We start from the raw sequence: 21,410 nt of genomic DNA, 5'->3' as shown, positions 1-21,410 counted from the left end.
CCTATCCAGCCCGTTAAATCTTCACATGAAGCCTTTCTCCAGATCCCTCCTTTGAGGGAGGCCTGGAGGGTGGTGACAAGGGAGAGGGCCATTTCAGCTGTGGATTCCCATCTGTGAAATGCTCTTCCCAGTGAGGTCTGCCTGGCACTTTCAGCACCAGGTAAAAACATTCCCAGGTCTTTGCAGAACTGGGTTAATTGTGCTTTATTGTTAGTGTGCTGTTGCTGGGGAAAGTCATTATTTGAATTATAAAAATGTTAATGTTTTATCTGAATTCTTTCTTCTTCTTTTCTTAGATAACAAGCGATTAATCAGTGATCAATTAATCAGTCGTCGTCGTCATCACACAAATATACCATAGTAGGGAAGGTTGGGGTGAGAGGTTTGTGACACAGTTATAATAGGATGAGTTTTGGGGAACACAGCATGAGAGAGAAGGACTAGAACTCAACACCTTCTTGTGCATGACATTTCATGGGCCTTTAGCTTTTAATGTCTGAATCACATGAAGGGATCCCCATGGGGCTCACCCTACACTCCAGTGTCATGCAGTATTCCTTCCCCCAGTGTCCATGTGTTGGAATGTGGACATCTGGAGAGGGAAAGCCATGTTGCTTGGCTGGAACCCTTCACCACAGGAATTCCAGCTCAAGTGGAAATCCATGGGCATAGAGCCCCACCATGGATGCATCTGGTGATACTGTGTGAACAGGTTGTGCCTTGGCAACTACAAAATCTTTGCTCTATGTATGGACCTTTGATGGTCATGCTTTGGGGGAACTAAATGACCCAGCTGGAACCAAGGCCATTGGGTATACATGGGTACTACAAAAGGACTGAGTAATTGCACAGATTGGAAATGCACAGAATATATAGGGCTTCTTGCACAGCAGGCTTTTTATCAGATCTGTTTACTGAAATGGACTTCCAAATAGCTACTGTATAATCTGCTTCAGGAGGCAATACATCAGTTTGCTGACTGCTTTGAATTTGTTCCAAAATATCTTGGCTGCCTGGATTCAGCAGTGTAAATATGTCAGCGAAGATATTAGCAGGAGTTATGAATTGGGGAGCGGATGGAGAGGGAATAGTTTGAGTGAAAATAAAATAGATTTAGTACTTGTTCGCTCATTACATCTGAGGTGGAGATGATCATGTTAATCTCTAGAGAGGTCCCGAGAGAGATCGTTTATTGCCAGCCGTGTTCACTTGCTATGCTTGTGGTAGTTAATAGCAAAGTTAATGGTTCAAATGCTGTAACAGACCCAGGGGGTTCAAGCAAAATGTCGTAGGGAAACCATCAACTCTTGTTACATTTGAAAACCAAGAGTAAAGTCCACCTCAGATGAGCATTTGTTCTGCATTGTTCTGGATTGTACTCCCAACGTTGAGGAAGTTTATATATCAAATGGATCTTGTGGTGCTGGAGGAATTTGATTCATTTCTCATTTAAAGATGAATCTACCTAATTTGCTCTTTCTAAATCAATATGAGAGCCAAAATACAGCAGTCTTTCAAAATTTGCCCTTCTCTGAATTTTGCAAGGCAGCCAAGCATTTTTTAAAAAAAATGTCTATACTAGAGTTATGTGTGCATAAAATTGCATATATTAGTGAAAACAACTTGCAACAATGCATTATATTAGGGGAAATTGTGTTGCAAAAATTTGTATATTAGGGGAAATTGAATGCAAACGTGTATATTAAGAGAAATGCATACCAAAGTGCTTTCATTAAAAAAAGAGGCGAACTGGAAATGTAGAGAATTTAACTTAAGACTGGAAAAATGCGAAACCTAAACTGACAGATTTACCCATCCCTAGATCTAGCAACAAACTCAAGCCCAATATGAATTACACCAATGGCTGCATTTAAAATGAATTAAAATAACTGAACATTTTAATTCACAAGTAGCCAACTTTATCTGGCAATTTGAATTCAAAATTCTTTTGGTAAATGTGCAAAACCCAGCAATGTTCCCATGAGATTCCCATGAAATTTCATTGGAAGCAATAGAAATTATTTCCATCCTCTTGGCTCAATCCACAGAAACATGAGGTATCAATCAATACGGACAGGGGAGCATTATTGCCCCTTTTCTGGGCAACAGCAGGTCACCTGGCAAGGTAAGACCTGTGAGGGCACGCTATGCCTAGTGCTGGCAGAAACACACTACAGGTACATTACACTCAATATCCTTAGAACTGAACTGGCACATGCAGCTACACTTTCTGTTTTCGTTCATTAATTGCAGGTGCTGGGTGTGATGGACAGAACTTGGGTTATCCTCCTGGAGAACCTGTAACCAATCATGGAAGTGTGAAGAAACAATCAATCAGCAGGGAGCGAAGAGTAAGAATCAAAATGACAGTTTGATTGCCAGATAGGCCTGGCTAGGGAAGTAGCTGGGGTGGGTGGGGGTATGTTAGGCATGACAAACCAGTTTAAGCTCCTTAAGGAAAAGAAAATATCCTAGGAAAGGGCTAGAGGCATTTCAGAGGCAAACAAATAGCTATTCTAGGAGGAATTGGATTTATAGAAACAGTCTTACAGAGGAAGGTTAGAAGTTCTTAATTACATCTGTAAAATATGTTTTGACTGAAACTAAATACTGTGCCTTTACTCAATAAACCACTAAGCTTTATCCCTCATGGAGTATTTGTTAATAAAATTCCAGTTTCTCCCCCATTGTGCCTCATCTTTAATTTATTCCCAATTCAAGAAATAGGATAGCTTAGTCGGTAGAGCAGGTTCATGGGTTCAAGCCCGTCATTGGGTGAAAGATTCCTGCATTGCAGAATAAAAGTTCTTGTTACTGAATTATAATAAATGCTACCACATGCAAAGAGTTTCTGAATTAATCGTTTCTAAGTCTAAATCACCCTGATCCAGTTATGTTGCCTCACTCCCATTTTTAGTGAGGGAGTCTGCCACACAATGGGGACATTTCCCCTTATGTCTTAGCCACACATGGAGATTTTTGGTGTGACACAGCTGGGAAGGGGAGGGGTAAACTGTCCCTCCCTTCATGCTGGGATCTTGATAACAAACAGGGAGAGGGAGCACTTGTAATCAATGAAAGAAAAACAAGATGTCACAATTCTTCCCTCTGGTGAGATTTTCATACGCATTTGCATCTTTGGCCCTAATGGACCAGCCTCCACTGACTGTAATGTGTAGCTTAGTCCTCAGGTTGCAAACCTGTGTGCACTTAAATGGGACTAAGACCCACTGAACTGAACAGGGGCTTCCTCCTCTGAATAGACTTGCACTGTAATAAGTGTGAGAGAAAGGCACACATTTTTGCACAAATATTTTGGGAATCTACTGCAACCCATCTTTGCCCTGTGGTATGCTACTTTCTGCATGCAGTCTAGAACTGTCAAAGGATGTAATAATGATTAACTAGTCAGTTCTTCAGGGATACGCCCACACTCGGCTGAATAATTTTGCATAAAAATGTGTGACTGCATTTGGATGTGTGGGGAAATGAAGCAGTCAAATGTTATTTACAGATCTCCAAAGCCTCATCTCAAAGACATGGAGCACATCTGCTTGTGTAGGGATTCAAGCTACAGTTGCCAATATTTATTGACTTTTTATAAAGAAATTGGCTAAATAAACAAGGCATCTGGGGAGTACAGATGCCAGAAGGTTTTTGCCTAAGCTTGGGATTTTGAAATGGCTGTATCATGTATTTTACAAATGCAAAGGGATAATTCTTACAAATTCTTCAGAAGTCAGCAGAAAAAGGGAAACCCTAACACTTCCAGTGTTGTTGGTTTTCTCCCAAGTCAAGCTTTAGCTAATTATCTGTTACACTGAAGCAAAGTAGGAGGGATTTTCATTCACATTTAACAGATGGCCAGAGCGATGTTGGAAATGCAGTTTTGGGGCAAACTAAACTATGCCAGGGGATCATTTTCCTTGTTGAGACTGAGCTCCAGACACTCATGCTCTTCAAACAGTGCTTAGGTTCACAAATGTATCCTGCTCTTGTCAAAAATAAAACTTAACTGGCTGTAAGGGAATTTCTATACACTCCAGTGGAGCTGCTATCTGTTAGTATTGAGTTGATCTCAAAATCCTTTCAGTGTCAATGGATCTCTAATAGAAAATTGTGTCTGATGAAGAGGACTCTGATGCATGAAACCTTAAAAATAGAAGTGGGTGCTGTAACGCTGTTGTTTGGGGGGGAAAGAGTTTCAGGGCCCCTCAGATGAACTTGTTGGAAGGTAAGGTGATGATTCCATACAATTTGTGGGTCATCTCACCTTTCACCTGTGTTTTTAGGTAGTGAGTTACATTTGGTAAAACTTAAGGCTGGTTTGGAAAGCACAGAATCTCTTTGATGCTGTAATCAGCTCCACAATCTTGAAATGTGGTAGTGACCATAGGATGGATTACAGCATCAGAGAGACTCTGTGCTTTCCAAACCAGCCTTTTGTTCGTGTGGAGGTTTTAGAGAGCTTCTTCAACCTGTGGACTCTATTCTCAGGCCAAAGGAAGTGGGTGTTGTTGTTAACTGGGTGTTCTTGGTTTCTTCCAGAATGCTATCAGACAGACTCTTGTGGATCTTCATTATTTAATCACAACCCCTGCCCCTTATGTACAATTTTCCTCATGCCTGCATACACTCTGCTGTTGACTCTCCTGCTAAGAATTGGCCAGATTCAATACAGCACTTGGCTCCTGTGTCTTCACTACTTGTGTAGAAGGGAAACTGTATAGAACACTTACGGTATATTCTCTTTCCCACATTTAAAACACCAACACATCATCCACAGCTCGTATTAAGTTTGCTGGATCGTTCACCCTGTCTCAGAATAACAAGATGGAGTCCTGAATATTTCATGTATAAAAGCTGACTGGCCTGGCAGCTGGATGATGTGATGTGATGGCATGGCATCCTCAATTTCTCCTTCTGAAGGGAGAAGACTAGTTAGGGGACAACAGCCAGTAGCACATGGAATACACAGCTCTATCCTCCAGCAGAGAAAAATGACTAGAAATGGCTCAGGAGGAACGGCTGGGGAGCTGCCACCACTCCCCAGCATCTGCCACCTAAGGCCATTGCCTCACCTAGCCTAATGGTAGGGCCAGCTTTATTAGCATACCATGGCCTTTACGTTGCTTACATATCTGCCCGCCTCATCCTCTATGCCAGGTATCTGCAACCTTTTCAGACCCAGGAACCATTTTCAAACTAAACATGCATTTTGGGACCCATTTCTTAATCTTTCACCATACATTTGCATAGTGGTAGTGCACCTGCTTTGACTCACCTAGGATCAGGCCACGATCCACTAGTGTGTCACAACCCAGCAGCTGAACACATGCTGTGAGGGATATAGTCTGGCCCAGATACAATTCTGAGGGACTAAATGCTGTGGCTCTTTTCATTCTGTACTTTGAGTGTAGATCGTGCATAATACAGCTGAGAATGGCTGTGTACTGTGACAGTTCCCAGCAAAGAATATGGAGATGGGAAGCCCCCTTTCCATGCAGTTTTCAGAGAAACATGGTGATGTAAAATGTGTACATTCTCAGCATAGGAGCCAACGTCAAGGGGCTATGGTCCCTTTGCCCCCCCCATAAAATACTTGAGGGGGCCACCCCCCAAGTTGATGAGTATTGCTATTCAAATGGGGTGTGTGCCATGTCATATGATCAGTTATGTGGGGTGGGTTTTCCTTGCCCCCCCAAAAAATGTTTTATTCAAGTTATGCCCCCTGGTTCTCAGTCAACACATGTGAAAAAGAGGGCTGGATCAGAACAACCAACTCAGCTGAGTTTCTCCATTTTCAAAGTTGCTGGTCTACTGCTACTGCTTCAAATGGCACACACCTTTGTGTTGTAAAAGAAAGAAAAGACGGAACCCTCTGCCAGTCAGAACACCAGCTGCAGCCATTACTGCCTCCCCACATTCAAAAGTCATTTGATATTAATCCCCACTATCACTATCTCCCCTACTCACCTTTGTGGTAGAAGGAGGTTCAGACAGGCACTCCCAGCTGAATCATTATCATTTGCTTCAGAAAAGTAATGTGTTGTCTATAAAAATAATTCACCTATATTTGTTTGAAATATGTGCACCACCGCATGTTCAAGTATATGAAAATGGACTGGATAGCTATCTTTAAAGAGAGAAAGTGAGATTACCAGTGTCTCTGTTTACTTAATACTTAGCTCTAATGCTGGCCTCAGTGCAATTTGTAGGACCATTGAAATCACTAGGTAAACATATTTAGACGGCCCTTCCTGTAATTATAGTGACCTAAACCATGCACCAAAGCATTCATCCTATTGTTATATGGAGGGAAGCTGCTCTAGGTTACACTTTGCAGAAAGAAACACAGAGTAGTCATTTTATTGTCACGTCAGAGGTGCTGTTACAATCTCCAGTCAGAAATGCATAGGACATAAGGCATGGGTAGGCAAATTAAGGCCTGGGGGCCAGATCCGGCCCAATCGCCTTCTAAATCTGGCCTGAGGATGGTCTGGGAATCAGCGTGTTTTTACATGAGTAGAATGTGTCCTTTTATTTAAAATGCATCTCTGGATTATTTGTGGGGCATAGGAATTCGTTCATTTCCCCCCCAAAAAATAGTCTGGCCCCCAACAAGGTCTGAGGGACAGTGGACCAGCCCCCTGCTGCAAATGTTTGCTGACCCTTGACATAAGGCAACACAGTGGCTTGTATCAATGCAGCCACACCAGCATCTTGTGACTGACAGACGCTGGGAATGCATGACACCATCCCTTCTCTGCTGCCTTTCATCATGTGATCCCACCCAAAAAGGAAAGGTTACTGCTAAATATCAAGCATATAAGGTTGTGCTTTTATAAATTTTTTTTTATTGGCTCACCTTTGATATCTGCCAAGTAATCTGTGAGTCTGCATTTAAATGCAGGAGAAATTCAGTAAATGGCAAGCATTATAGGACAGCTTTCTATTAACTTGATATGCCCCACTTTTCACATTGAATGGCTTCTGACTGCTGTTATGGCAATATAACTGTCAAAATCAATAATTCTAGAAATAAACCATCTCCGTAGCTCTATTTTCAAACTAGAAGTTCCCATTTCTCTATATTGATCTGTTGTACATGTAGAATATTGGAATAATTTTATTGTATTATATTGAATGTAGCAGTCTCTTGTCTAAATATTGCGACATTGTGACAGTTGTGACATTGCAATCCAGTTGTTTCAAGCCACCTTGACTAGTGTGTCTATCAAATAAATAAATATTTTTTCCTTGCATCTATTTGTAATTATGAAGTAATATTCAGGATATCAATCTGATTTAGATAAATATTTATGCCTTTGGAAAGAGATCCAGACATTGTTTTAAAATGTTAAAGCAGTCGTATTTTTAAGTATCACAACATCATTGCATTTCTTTAACTTTTTAGACCGGAAGTTGTGTGACTGACATCTTATTGGGAGCTGGGAAGAATGGTTTGTCATTAAGTGGAATAGGTAGTAATCATTTGGCTGGAGGCACATTGCTGCCAAGCTGGTGAATGTTCTAAGGCAAAGAACTCCAAAAGCAGAAGGAGGACTGTGGATCAGCCATAGAGCACATGTTCTATATGCACAAGAGAGCCACTGACCATTTAAACAGTACAGAATCAGATGGCCCAACTTGGTCTAATGCAGCTCCTACATCTGTTTGGGTGATCTATTATACCAAACTTATATCAGTTAACAGCAAAGACCTTTCCCAAAGAATCTTGCAAATTTTAGTTTAGTGAAGGGACTGAGAAGAAGAGTTTGGATTTGATATCCCGCTTTATCACTACCCGAAGGAGTCTCAAAGCGGCTAACATTCTCCTTTCCCTTCCTCCCTCACAACAAACACTCTGTGAGGTGAGTGGGGCTGAGAGACTTCAGAAAAGTGTGACTGGCCCAAGGTCACCCAGCAGCTGCATGTGGAGGAGCAGGGAATCGAACCCAGTTCACCAGATTACGAGTCTACCGCTCTTAACTACTACACCACACTGGCTCTTGAGCATCTCTGTGTCACCCCAAACTATGTTTTCCAGGAAGAGGGTATGACTGCTCCAACCGGTTTACGTCCACAGTGCAGATTGAGGTGTTATGGCCTTGGATATATAGAGCTTATGTAACAAGTATATGAGGGGAAAAGCTTATCTAGGCTTGCAGATGTCAACAGGGCATTGAGAGGAAATCTCTAGTGGTTAGTGTGTTGTCACAGTGCAGATTGGGATGGGAAAAGATGAAGCAAAACCCAGATTGATTCCAGTTGTCCTGCACTATGTTCCACCAGCATACTGAAACTATTGGTGTGCCCTCTGGAGAGCAACTGTGTTGATAGTATGTTGTTTCTTAGGAACACATTGATCCTTGGATTCTCTGAGAATAAATTAAATACTTTTGGTGTATCCATCTTCTTCTCTAGACAGTGACATATCCCTCAGATCTACACAGAGCCCCCTCCCTCTACATTCCCTTCAACACCACCCAGCTCACTATGGCATTCTGCACATTCACCTCATTAAGGGAAAATATTGTCCATTGTCACATATGGCTGGCATCTGGATTCACCAAACGAGGTAAGGTGAACTGAGAGTTTATGCTCTTATTCCTCAGGAAAAATAAGTTGATAACATAAGGTGCTGTGCTTATGTCTCCGAGCTTAAAGTGAAGAGGAAAATAGGCATCTGGGCTGTTTTTAATTTGTAGCACTGGGCTTGCTGGATTAATATAACAAGACAGATCAAGGCTGACAAGTTAAAGCAACTTCATTCTAACGTTTTATTTGAACATCAAGGGAAATGGTGAGTTGCAGAAGAATTGAGATTGGAGATAAACATACAGATGAAGTCACGCAACAAGCATACTTGTTTCAATACCCGCCGATGGACTTTTAAATAGTGGGAATTTCTGTACATGCATCTAGATTTATTTATTTTTTCATTTCCTGACAGACCAGGAAGTGGTGATGGTGGGAACTGTGAGGTAGAGACTAAGATTTGGACCCGTCCTTTTTCTTCTGGAATTTCCTGAACTGAGACTGTATCGCCACTGCAGCTTTCTCTGTCTCTGGTGCATCCATGTCTATATCAAAGTCCTCTGGAACTTTCTTTTCCCCATCTGTGCCAAAACAAAAAACAAATAAAGGTCACCACAACTTGACACACATTTCAGACAGAAGAAACAGGAGGTGTAGAAGAAGAACCAGATGCAGAAGAAGAGCATGGTTTATTTAGTTAGTGAGATTTATTTTGTTTTTAAATGAGAAGTGTTCTTAGGAAAATCTCCGATTTTCATTGTATAATCTTCATTGTATAATCTTCCTGCACAATTCAATCTAATGGCAAATTAACTGATAAGGCATTCAGGTATTCCTCCTTAGGCACATTTTCAACTTCTTTGACACCTTAATAAAGCACATCAACCAAAATTTATCATCATCAACCAAAACCCTCTACTAGTATATACTATATATTTCTGGTGTACATTCTCAGTATATGTTCCAATATCCTTAACATGACTCTGCTTATGAGTAATACGCGCAGTATAATCCTATGCATGTTTACTTAGAAGTAGTCCCAATGAGTTCAACTGAGTTTACTCTTATGTAAAAGTGCATAGGATTGGATTATGATTGTAATCCCTGACAATAGTTACGTACGTGTGTATATGGTGATGGTAGTGGGAAGAGTTACACAATTCAGATTTACACAGCACACTCCCAGGTATTCTTTTGGAAGGAATTCCATAAGCAAACAGTTAGGGAAATAAAGCAACACTCTGGACATGTTACTGAAATTGCAGCATGTGTTTAATGGATGGATGCTGCTGTTGTGAAAAATGCCCCTTGACCAGCATGAACACAGCAGCAAAGCTCATTTTTCCTCCAAACCTGTCTAAAGTAGACATTTCAAGGAGACACATTTAATCAGCTCTGGAGTTGACAATACAACCATTCACAGCTCGTTGAACGGTTTTTTCCCATTCTTATGTACAGTGCTAAGTAGTGCCAGTCTATTAGCTCAAAATGCTTCTAGGCTGCCATTAAGGGTAAAGGGATGCTTCTCAAAGTAGTTTTCTAATAATATTTCTAATAATAAAATATTTAATAAAAGCCAGCCATAAAAACAACAAACATCCAACACACACACACACACAACTACTAAAATGCATTACACAACTACAGCAAAGCCCATTCGCAGGAGAACAAAACAACTCCAGAGAAAGCAGGTCTTTAGAGCTTTCCTATACACCTAAAATTCTGAATTGACAATGGTGGTTTCTATCTTTTGACAGACACATTCTTTTTTTGTCCATATCCTCCTCCCTCCTGCCTTCTTCAAGGGCAACGCTAAACTGGCAAACAGTGCCACCTCATGGAATGGCTGTAAGGAGAAATCAGACAGGTGGATGTTGACTGAGGGCAAACTAAGGTGGGTGGGCCAATTTACTACTCACCCTAATGGACTAGCCTCCAGTGTGTGTGTGTGTGTGTGTGTGTGTGAGAGAGAGAGAGAGAGAGAGAGAGAGAGAGAGAGAATTTTCAGTTAGCATCTTCACTGCCTATTGATCTACTCATTAAACCCTTAATTCTAGCTTGTGCTGTAATCCGAACTGTAACTTTCTCCCTACTCAGCTTCCAGACCAATCTAGCCATTTTACTGCCACAATTATTTCTCAAATGTTTTGCTTGCCCAAATTTGACACACTAAAACCATTCTCTAAGGGCAAATAAAAACTATCTGATTCTGCCAAACCATATCCTGACACAATTTTTTATGTTTGCTCCTAAGGTCCAAGGAAATAAAGGTTTCATCATGCAGGTGAAAAGAAAGCATTTTGCATGTCTGAGAAGGCTGTACCATAAAAAATGTATCTTCTTTAGGAAACAAACCTCTTATTTATTCATGCAATAATAACAACATATTTAGAGCTGCTGAAGCAAACTAAAATGTAGATCATAGCCAAATCAGTTGGCATCATTTCATCACCCCAGCACCCTATTTCAAATGATATAACTGTGGAAGTAAATGAGCTATTCGGTCTAGCTGCAGACCAAATATATTTGCTTTATAATGTGTTTCTGTACAGCACAATCAATAAAAAGGGGATGGATGGATGGCGAGCAAACTCCTGAGATATGCAGTGTGAATGTAATTACTCATGACCAAGCCTTCAGCTAATTTCTTGATTTACTCTTTAAGCTGGAGCTCAAATGAATGATGGCAATATTGGTAAATGAAAAGCATTCACCATTCCTCTCTAGAGTCATGAATACAAAATAATCTGTGCTTTTATGTGTGCCTGTGTTTAAGCAAGCTTTCCAAAGGTTTGTTTTAGAGAAACAAACATTGGAGGGACGAAATTACACTACTAGATCATTTGTCCTACTCAAATTTCAACTTACTATAACTGAAGGATAGAATTACAGTAACTGGTCTGGATTGGTTGAAAAACTTATGTAAGACAATACAGTCCTTTGAGCAACAAATATTATTTGCCATCTTTTGTCCCATACATTGTCTGACATGACACTGACCATGTACACAAGGTGGAGCTCCTTTGGCTAGACAGATATAAAATGCATGAGATTCATCATACATTGTGACTGATACCTTAGACCTGTGCTTCAGCCATGATATTTTTGTCTTCCTCATGTTCTTCACCAAAGTTCCAGTGCCAATTTTCATAGGCTGCTGCACATAGAATCCCTCTCCTCCATCTATAAATAAGCCTCTACAGGTGAATTTGGGATGTGATCTAGCCAGTCAAGCACTTGTCTTATGTCCCATTGATTTCAATGAGAGAAACTTGAGAATTTGATCTGTTGACTAGGACATATGCAAGAAGTGCTCAAGACTGGTAGACTTTACTCTAAGCTTTTAATTTGACTGAGCAGCTCTCCCACTGAAATCAACAGGACATTGTAGCTTGGGTCTGAGCCTGTAATTCATTTTAAGAGACCTTTTCAACCTCATAGATAGATAGTCCCATCTCCCAGTAGAGGAAAACACGTGTAGTATTTGCATGAGCTCTTTGGAAACATAATAGGGAAAGGAATGTATTCCTTACATTGCTAAAGCGAACGGCTTACTTCTCTCATGATATTAATCACCAGGATATTTAGGAACCACATAGAAATCATCAAGGAAATGATGAAATTCGATTTAGCATTCATTTATTTCTGTGGGCTCCATGCTTTCAAAACGTTTGTAACCTATGGCTGCAGTCCTACATACACTTATGCATGAGTAAGTCCCACCAAACACAGCAGACTTACTTCTCAGTAGGCATGTGCAGGATTGCACATTTAGTGATGTAGCATCCATGTTACCCAGAGGGCTGCAAAGACTGCTAAGGTCCAATGTGACAATGGCCCTAGAAACTTGATCTACTCCGTAGGACTTCGGCAAGAAGACTCAGTAAATGTACCAGGTGGACTTTGCTCAAAGCTTTTAATGTGACCAAGCAATTTCCCTAGGTGAAAGGATTTGGTGACCAGAGCATATTCATATTACCCATTAGCATCAAGTAGAATGATTCGATATAACTACCAAAAAAGGGAAAGAATAGAACTTCCTTCTATTAAGCTGCAAATTACACTTTGATCAAGGAGACGACTGCTGTTAGTCAATCTAAATCCCTTTTGCTTGGCCTTACTTGGGCAGTGCTGTATTCTTATCTCATGTGCAGAATTAAATTTTGATAAATGTACAGTAGGATGGTTGCTCTGTTCTGAGATTTAGAATCTTATTTCAGTTCAATCCTTTGAAGTATCTGGCTAATCTTTTCTTCCCAGTTGTAATAATGAGAGAGCAGGGATTATATATATATATACACACACACCAGTGAATAATATAAGCATAAAAATGAGAAATAAAAGTAGTCATGAAATCAATGTATAATATTACATTTTAAAACAGTCTACAGCCCAATAGAGGCATAATGATCCCCGTCCCAAAACAACTGACATGGTGAAAAATGTTTAGCTTTTTAAATGCTAATTCAGAGCTGCTCAACCGGGAATTTATTGCTTCTCTGCAATGACATTAGAAATTTTAACATGGCCAGAATAATAGGCCTGCATCTTACCATTGCTGTATGTCATTATCACAGAGTCAGCATGAGTGTGAGAGAAAGAAAGAAAAACACTAACAGTCCAATTCCAATGCCCCTCCACTAAAATACAACTGCATGGGTTGAATTGAAAAGATCCTAGGATCTACACAAGGACATATTACATAAGGAACCAACACAGGCTGGCATTTCGTTAAGACAGATGCCCTACATTCAAGGAATTGAAAGCAAACACATCATTCAAGAAACTTAGAGGACTGGAGCACAGTATTTGCCTAAAGGAAAGTGTAAACTGAAAGTCCCATTTGTACACAATCTGCAGGACAGAGGAGAGTTGCATGATGCTCTGACTCCATCTTCAACAGATGATGATGACAATTTGAGAGGATTCTTGTGTACCCAGGTAATTCAATTAGCTGCTAATGAAACACTTTGTATCTTCATATCTTATTTGACTGTAATCCCCCGTGGATGGCACCAGCCACAAGTGATATAATTTAACCCTCAATGAAATCTTTAAACAGGGGTAATTAAACATGTAATTATATATTATCTAGACAATTACCAGCAGAGAATGGCAGATATGCCGTTTCTTTGGTTTTTCATTATACAGGGCCTTAAACATTGAAGCCTGGCTTGATATCATAAAGAGGCAGATCAAGATCTGATCCTGCTAAAGACCTTTTGAAATGAATGGTCATAGTGTAGAAGTATAAGACAGGACTCTACAAAGCATTTACATGGGAGCGAGCAAACAAACAAAACAAAACACAATGTTATATTATATTATATTGATGTTTTGTTTTGTCAAGGTAATGGACAATCCCTTGTGGACTCAGTTCAGTTAGCCGTATTTCCACAAAATGGTAGGTAGAGACAGCACAAAGTCACTATGTCATAGCACCAGCCTAGAATAATCAATAGCTGAGAAACAATTTCTCTGAAGTATAGTTGGTAGAAGACGGGCACTTTTCCAATACAGTTAGCATTTGTGCCAGCAGAACTGGCAAATAGTATGCTGAAGTGAACTGAAGCAACCCAATGATAAAACTTCAAGCAAATATAAGGAGCACAATTCACGCACAAAAAGTTACAGCTAGCAAAATGCAAGCCCATTTTACCAATCTGTCAGGGCGCTAAGAAGTGGGGTAAAAATGTTTCCTCTTCCAAAGCATTGACCTAACATTGATGTGGCTTTGTGTTACCATCATGTAGTCCAATCTGAGTGATTTGATGGCACTGTCAAATAATCAAATCTGGTTGGATGTGTGATGCCAAGGTAGTGTATTGCCACTGTGACCTATGACTGACTTACGAAAAAGGCGTTTAAAAAAAATCTGTCAAAGCTGAAGAGCAGGAAAAGATGGAAGCTAAGAACACTACACAAAAAGGGGTAAAGAAAGGGTGGGGGTTGTGGCATTTTTCACCTCTCTCAAATCCTCTTTCATTTAGAAAATGCTTGTTGTTAAATATTTAGAACAGTTAACTTAAACAGTCATGTGTCATCACGGTCCATGTATTCAGAGTGCCAAAGGATACTGGAACTAGTCAGGTATGATTGGCTCATAATCTAAGTGAAAGTACTTCAGCCTAATTAGAAATATATGTGCTCCTTTGACATGAATCTATAAATATTGCCTTTTTGTTCTATCGAGAAGGAAAGGCAATCAGTAGATTAACAATGGTGAACAATTATGTCTTTATTTCCCTTGGAAATTGTTATTCTATGGACTCCTAGGAAAATGTATCTATGAAAAAGAAGAAGAAGAACCCTACTGGATAGTGTTGAATCCTGTTTCCAGAAGTGCATTTGAAGTTAGAGGTTCTATTTAACGGCAATGATTAATTGTGGGTATCCAGTATCCTTTTAAACCCACCTAACTAGTACTCATCCGCACATCTCATGGCGGCAAATTCTGTAATTACATTACGTGCTGCATGAAATAGTGTTTCTGTCCATTCTGAATCTATTGCCAATCAGTTCCATTGCTCTACCAGTGATATAAATATTATGGAGGAGAGTGTTATGATCTGTCTGTAGCTCAGCGATGAGTGTAAGATAGAATAGGATCTCTGGGTGTTTGGAAGGAGATAAGCAAGGACTTATGAGTCCCATTTGTTAAACAATGGTAACATCATCCTCCACCCCTATTTCATACTGCCAAAGTAAGAAAGTTGGGAGGGGGGTAACCAGGAGTGGGGGTTTTCATGGAAAGACTGTGAGCTCTGCTTAATTCTAGTGCTCAAAACAAATCCCTAGACTCAGAATTCTTTTGTTCTAAGCATATTTATTTTGCAGCAGACTTCACTTGATGGATCTAAGGGTTGTGGGGCAGGGTTAGACCCTGGAGGCCTCAAGTCTGACGATCCCTGCTGTACAAGACATGGAAGCAAGGCTACTAAGACAGCAAGGGAAACTTGTGCTTGTAGCACTATGGACAGCTCCTAGTGAGCAACTTGTGCTAATCAAGATGAACTGAAGCCTTAGGAGCTTCTGCCCCCCTTCCAAGAACTGCCCTCTCGCTTGAAGATTGCAGGCAAGCACCCTGGCCTAAAACCAGGTGCTTCTCCTCCTCCCTGTGGCCACCTGCTTAGCACATCCCCAACAATGCTGGGCAAGAGCAATAGGGTGAGGTGCCCACCCAGCAGTGTGAAATATGCCTTGGCCATGCCACTCTCTGTTTACTTTATCCACACCATAAATAATTTCAAAACCTCTTTCATGTTCCTTGTTAGTCATCTTTTTTCTAAACTAAAAAGCTCCAAATGCTTCAGACTTTCCTTTTATGGAAGGTACTAGAAACCCTCAATCATTTTGGTTGCCCTTTCCTGATCATGCTCTGCTACGTCATTTTTCTTTTTAGGTGGGACAGCCAGAACTCCACAAATTCTAGTCTTTTGCCAGCTTCAGTTGTTATCTATTTGACGCCAACATGCTGCCTTGGCTCTTTAAAATTACAAATGGCCTGAGACAGAATAGCACAAGAATTGCCTCCTCTCCGCTACCACCACCACGAGAACCCCAGTCCAACTCAGAGGTTTCCTTCCCTGCCATCAGTGTCATGGAGGGTGGGTACCTGGAAGCTGCAAAACCCAGGATTTGATATGGCTTCCAAAAAGAGGTTCACTTTACCTCCATACCAGACACTTTTGTATGGGCTGTGAATACATTTTTTATTCTGGTGGGCTTTTCCAGAACTGTACCAATAATTCTTTATAAGATGTTGCTACTGGTTTCATCTGTCATTTTAGACTTGTCTCGTTTTTCTCATTGGTTATGGGGAAAGTCTATTTTCAGTACTACATTGTCCATTTGTCTTATGTAGTTTTCAGCTTCTGCAGTAAGCCATGAAGAAGTAGAAGGGCAGTATAGAAATGAATAAAGAACAGTAAAAAAAGAACTGTGCACATTATTCCAACTGTGGCTGTGCCATCTAGACTGATATAAATGCATTGCTTCTCCCAAAAAATCTGTTGCTTAGTTGAGCAATGGTAAGAATGTTAGATGAGCCTGCAGGATCAGGCCAATGGCCCATCTAGTCCAGCAACAACACTCTGCCCACCTGTGATTCCCAACTTATGCCAAACGCATCTCAAATAATTTGTTGTCAGCTGCCAACTTGGGTACCTGACAGCCCCCGATTATACTGTCAGATATAATTTCTTCCTTCTCCAGTTTTGGCTATATTTAAACAGGTCCTTAACACTTTTCTTGGCCTGTTTTGGTTACGTTGAATACCCAAGCCCTATGTTACTTTCACCTCATTCTCTAGAATTTTGTAAAGCCAAATAAAGGGAGAAATTAAATTAACATTGGCATCAAATTTACAAAGTGTGGTATGAATAGTCTTGCCCGGCCTATGTTGCTGAAAGAAGGGGGGTAAGGGTGTTTTAAATAGGAGCACACTTTAAATGCATTCCGTGAAGATTAATGTACACAGAGCTGTGTGGTGAAAACATTTTATTTAATCTAAAAAAGCTTTTTAGTTAGCCATAAATCAACGTTGGCCAACATTTTAAAAGGTGCTTCTTATTATGGATCAAATCCAAAGCCCATTAAAAGAAACAGAACACCCCCTATAAACTATGCTATTTAAGGAGCAATGCTGTAAAAGCTATAGAACATATTAACAAGGATCATGTGGGAAGCTGCCTCCATGTGACAATTAACTTTTGCTGTGGCCACAATGTTCAGAGCTGGTCATTGTGTCATTCTGGCACCAGGCACAGGCCCCATCTGCATTATGTATTCAAAGCCAAATCATCTCACTTTAAAAAAAGCAAAGGCTTCCCCCCAGAGAATCATGGGAAGTGGAGTTTGTTAAGGGCACTGAGAGTTGTTAGGAGGCCCCTATTCCCCTCACAGAACTACAGTTCCAGAGCACTCTGATAATTGTAGCTCTGAGGGGAATAGGAGCCTCCTAAAAGCAGCCTCAACAAACTTCAGTTCCCAGGATTCCCTGGGCCTAAGCCATGGCTGTGTAAAGTGGTATGGCATTAAATGTATAGTGGAGATGGGGCCACAAACTGTTTACACACCACCCTCAGCCTCCTCCTAGGGCTGTGTGCTCTCTTTGCCAGGCATGGTGCATTCCACACATTGTGACTGTGGCTGGAATGAGACATCATATGGAAACCCTGGGCAACCTGTGGGCAAGTGGGCGCATGTGGCCCTTGACCTCACTTCATGTAGGTGCAAGGAGAGCAAAGGGGGGCAATGGAAAGAGAGAAATAGAAGGGGAGAGAGAAGGGGAGAGAGACCTATTTTTTTGTGTCTATGTCCCCAATGCATCCCAGGCCTGTGTCCCCTGGTGCGAATGCAGCGCCTGACAGAAAAAAATGTTCCCCCAGGATTGCTTTTGAGTGTGCCATCACTGTGTGAAGACTGAAATGTATGCTCTGAGCATGTGCAATAGAGGTGTGGTGTCTCAGATCTTAGCTTGTTGGGCTTATTTCTGCCCTTGTTTCATGATACAATTGCCTCTGCAACAGACTTGCAAATTGCCTCTCGCCTGGGGTGAGAAGACATTGCTTTCATTTCAGCAAGCAATCTCCCCCTGGCTTGCAACTTTTCCGAAATGAGAACATGGTCTGTTAAAAATTGCAAAAGGAAATTGAGCATGCTTAAGAGGGTTCTTAGGAGGTACATTTTCCTTGCAAGGCGAAGTCTACAGTTTTAAAAAAATTCCCAAATACAAGTTGTGCCTCATATTTGCTATAATTATGATAATGATAATAATGGAACCTATCTTAATGCTTTTAATGCCATGGTTACAGCTTTCAAATGAATGGGACAAATTATTGTTCTGTCCTTAAAAAGAAAAGATAGGCAGGATGTATTTATTTTTTAAAAAATGTTTTTTTAATGGTATGTTGGGGTTTGCCATCAAGGGGCAGGCAAAGACTTCTGCTTCCCTGTTCTATTTTTGTGGGGGAGGCATCACTTTACCATAATGTCTACTCCAGGGTAAATACCCAGTTGTTTTCCCCAACTAGCCTGTATCCTGATATATGGAAAATTATTAAGATCTGCCCTCCAAGGCATGTTGTTAATGTTACTGTTACTGAGATCCTTTCCCCTCCCACACACACCAGTTTTATGAGTAGGGGGTTGTGCTAAATTTGAAAATACTTGAGACTCTTCTCGCTACCACCATTATTGACTAAAAAGTTACATTTAAAGCATTGCTCACATGTTGTGATGATAAGCAATTGTTATTGTGAAATGGAATACAGTGGTACAGGTTACATACGCTTCAGGTTACAGACTCCACTAACCAAGAAATAGAGCTTCAGGTTAAGAACTTTGCTTCAGGATGAGAACAGAAATCGTGCTCTGGCAGCACAGCGGCAGCAGGAGGCTCCATTAGCTAAAGTGGTGCTTCAGGTTAAGAACAGTTTCAGGTTAAGTACGGACCTCCAGAACGAATGAAGTACTTAACCCGAGGTACCACTGTATGTGGAACCATTGTTCTGAAAGCAGTGGATTGGCTACACAACATTGACATGCTTCTCTTTTGTTCTCTTCTATATTTCTTACATTTCCACTTGGGGGTTGCCATGATAATCAAAATAAGGATTCCAATAAAGGGGAAAGTAAATTTAATTTACTTTTCCCCACGTGGCAGCAGACAGCCCTCCCATAACTGCACACACAAATATTTATTGTGAAGCACAAGGGGGGGGGAAACAATGACAATTAATAAGCTCTCCGCAAGACCAGCACATGAATCAAAAAGGGCACCGTGTCCTTCTGAGCTGCTTGCTCATTAGCTAGAGAGTTGTTACACTGCTGGGCCAAAGCTAGAAGTCAATACTTGAGCTCTGTGGGATTTCTTTTGCCTGTCCTTTTTATCCGTATTTATTGAGTGAGCACTGATGGTATAGGATAATGTAATTTTCCAAGCCTTTTTAAGCAGCTGAGATTCATGAGCAAGGTCAGGCACCATACCAAAGGCTCCATGCAGCATTTTCTTCACATGAAATTTACAATATGTTCAGGCTGAATGAAACATTTTCCAGATTCAGTTTTCCTTTGGCTTAAAAATAGTGATTTAGAGGGTGTGCAACCCCAAATCCTCCATTCTGTGTTCTTCACAGTGATTGCTACTATCGACCGCCATGTTTTCACCTTTTGCTGGTGCTTAATTGCCTCTCCCTCACTCTTTTCCCTTTTTTGTTGTCGTTGCTTTACTCAATTCCTCTCCACCTAATCAGGGCCATGTATTGGACATGAAAGTGTAATAATCCTATGTAGCCAATCAGATTTAGGTATTTGCTGAGTTCAGCAAGAGGAAATTAAGCCGATTCAGAATGAGGACAATGCTTGCTATGCAAATGACATCAGTGACCCTCACTAATCAGGAATCATAAAGTAGCAAGGCAACTCTATTGACTCAGTTGCATAGTATCCAACTGCCCCCAAAATGCCAGGACCGTCACAAAAGCCTTTAAACCATCACAGCTTCTCACTTTGTCATGCAGAGTCCTGAATTCCCATTTTTTGTTGAGGTATGTTAACTGGAAATGGTTTCACGCTGGGGGAAGAAGGGAAGGGAGAGTTGCTGACTGAGGCTGCCTGCTTTTCTTACCCCTCCCGCTTCTCCACCACCTCCTTTGCTGCCACTCCTGGGAGTCAGAGAAGGTAGGGTGTGGGGAAGAGTCTTGAGCCGGGTCCGGGGGGGGGGGAGCCTGCCCAGCAAAGTGGAGCAAGAAAATGGGGATATCGCCATTGCCACCATCCTTGCCATGGGAGGCTGCAACTCTCCAGCCTGGTGGACCTCTAGCCACCTGGCTAGTTGACCATGCCAAACACAAACAAGAAGGAGAAGAGCTATGTCAAGCCTGAAGAGAATGTGGTGGCTGGAGGAGGCCCTGGGGTGGTGGGGATTGTTGCAACTGGGTGTAACTGGTGGGGTGCAGGCAGGCCTGTGGGGAGCTTCAGCCTGAGAGGTGGGGTGTGAAATAAACAGGCCTCAGGTGCAGGGAAGAGCAGGGGGGTTGGTCTTTCATCCCTCCATAGGAGACAAGGATCTACTATGGCCCCTGTCCTGCACTAAACCCCCTTGAATCCCAGTCCAGAGTGTTTTATCAATCCCTTTCTCCATCAGAGATCTTCAGTGCAGTGACTCATGGAGGCCACTCTGGCTTCTATGTTCACTTGTGGAGTTTTGGCAAACTGACTTCACTCTCTGCCAAAGCTCTGCAAAGTGGAATGAGACAATTCCACCCATAGATTCCCCTAGTTCTTTGCAGATTTCAACTTGGTACATCCTTCAAGCTCTTTTTAAAAAACAAGTTATCAGGAATGTGAAGGGATGGTTTTAACAAAAGTTTTGACAATTGCAATTAAAATGCAGTAAGCCTGGTGTCAACTTGATATGGAAATCTAATGGAGTTCAGGGAGTGAGGATTTCCCTCTTGGTTGAACAATAGCTACTCAATAAATTAACATCTCAGTTTCAAAAAATATGAAGAGAAATAAAATGGTACAGAGAGGGAAATTAGGCAAATTTTCTCTAATGGGTAAGTCCTAAGGGCTCCTTTACATATTACATTTTAAAGTGTATTTATAAAATTCTTTGCATATTCCTGTAAACATAATGTATGAACCTGATGCATATGTATTATCCAGATACAATCCCCAGGCACTGGATTCAGCCACAATTCCCAAAGAAGTGTTCACTGAGTGGCAGACGTGATTTTCCCTTGTCTCTGTGTGTGGAGGGGCATTGTACTGCGTATGAAATAGCTCTGCTCTGGCACAAAGCACACATAGACACACTGCAACCCTAAGAGTCCTGGCAGTATACAAATTATTTCCCCACCAAA

At 41.2% G+C, this 21,410-nt stretch overlaps 1 protein-coding gene across 2 annotated transcripts in view; it reads right to left on the bottom strand.

Annotated features, from left to right (window-relative positions):
• Positions 1-8,764: 8,764 nt before the first annotated feature.
• The window catches only part of PCP4 (Purkinje cell protein 4), a 64,800-nt gene continuing 52,154 nt past the window's right edge, over positions 8,765-21,410 (bottom strand). For both annotated transcript variants that reach the window (XM_079974991.1, XM_079974992.1), the window contains one exon: positions 8,765-9,122. In XM_079974991.1, the coding sequence (XP_079831117.1) occupies positions 8,995-9,122 (128 nt within the window). In that variant the 3' untranslated portion in view covers positions 8,765-8,994. The remainder of the gene's footprint in view (positions 9,123-21,410) is intronic.

This window comes from Podarcis cretensis (assembly GCF_951804945.1).
Source record: "Podarcis cretensis genome assembly, chromosome: 4".
NCBI classification, from domain to species: Eukaryota; Metazoa; Chordata; class Lepidosauria; order Squamata; family Lacertidae; genus Podarcis; species Podarcis cretensis.
This window is presented reverse-complemented; position numbering and strand designations above follow the sequence as displayed.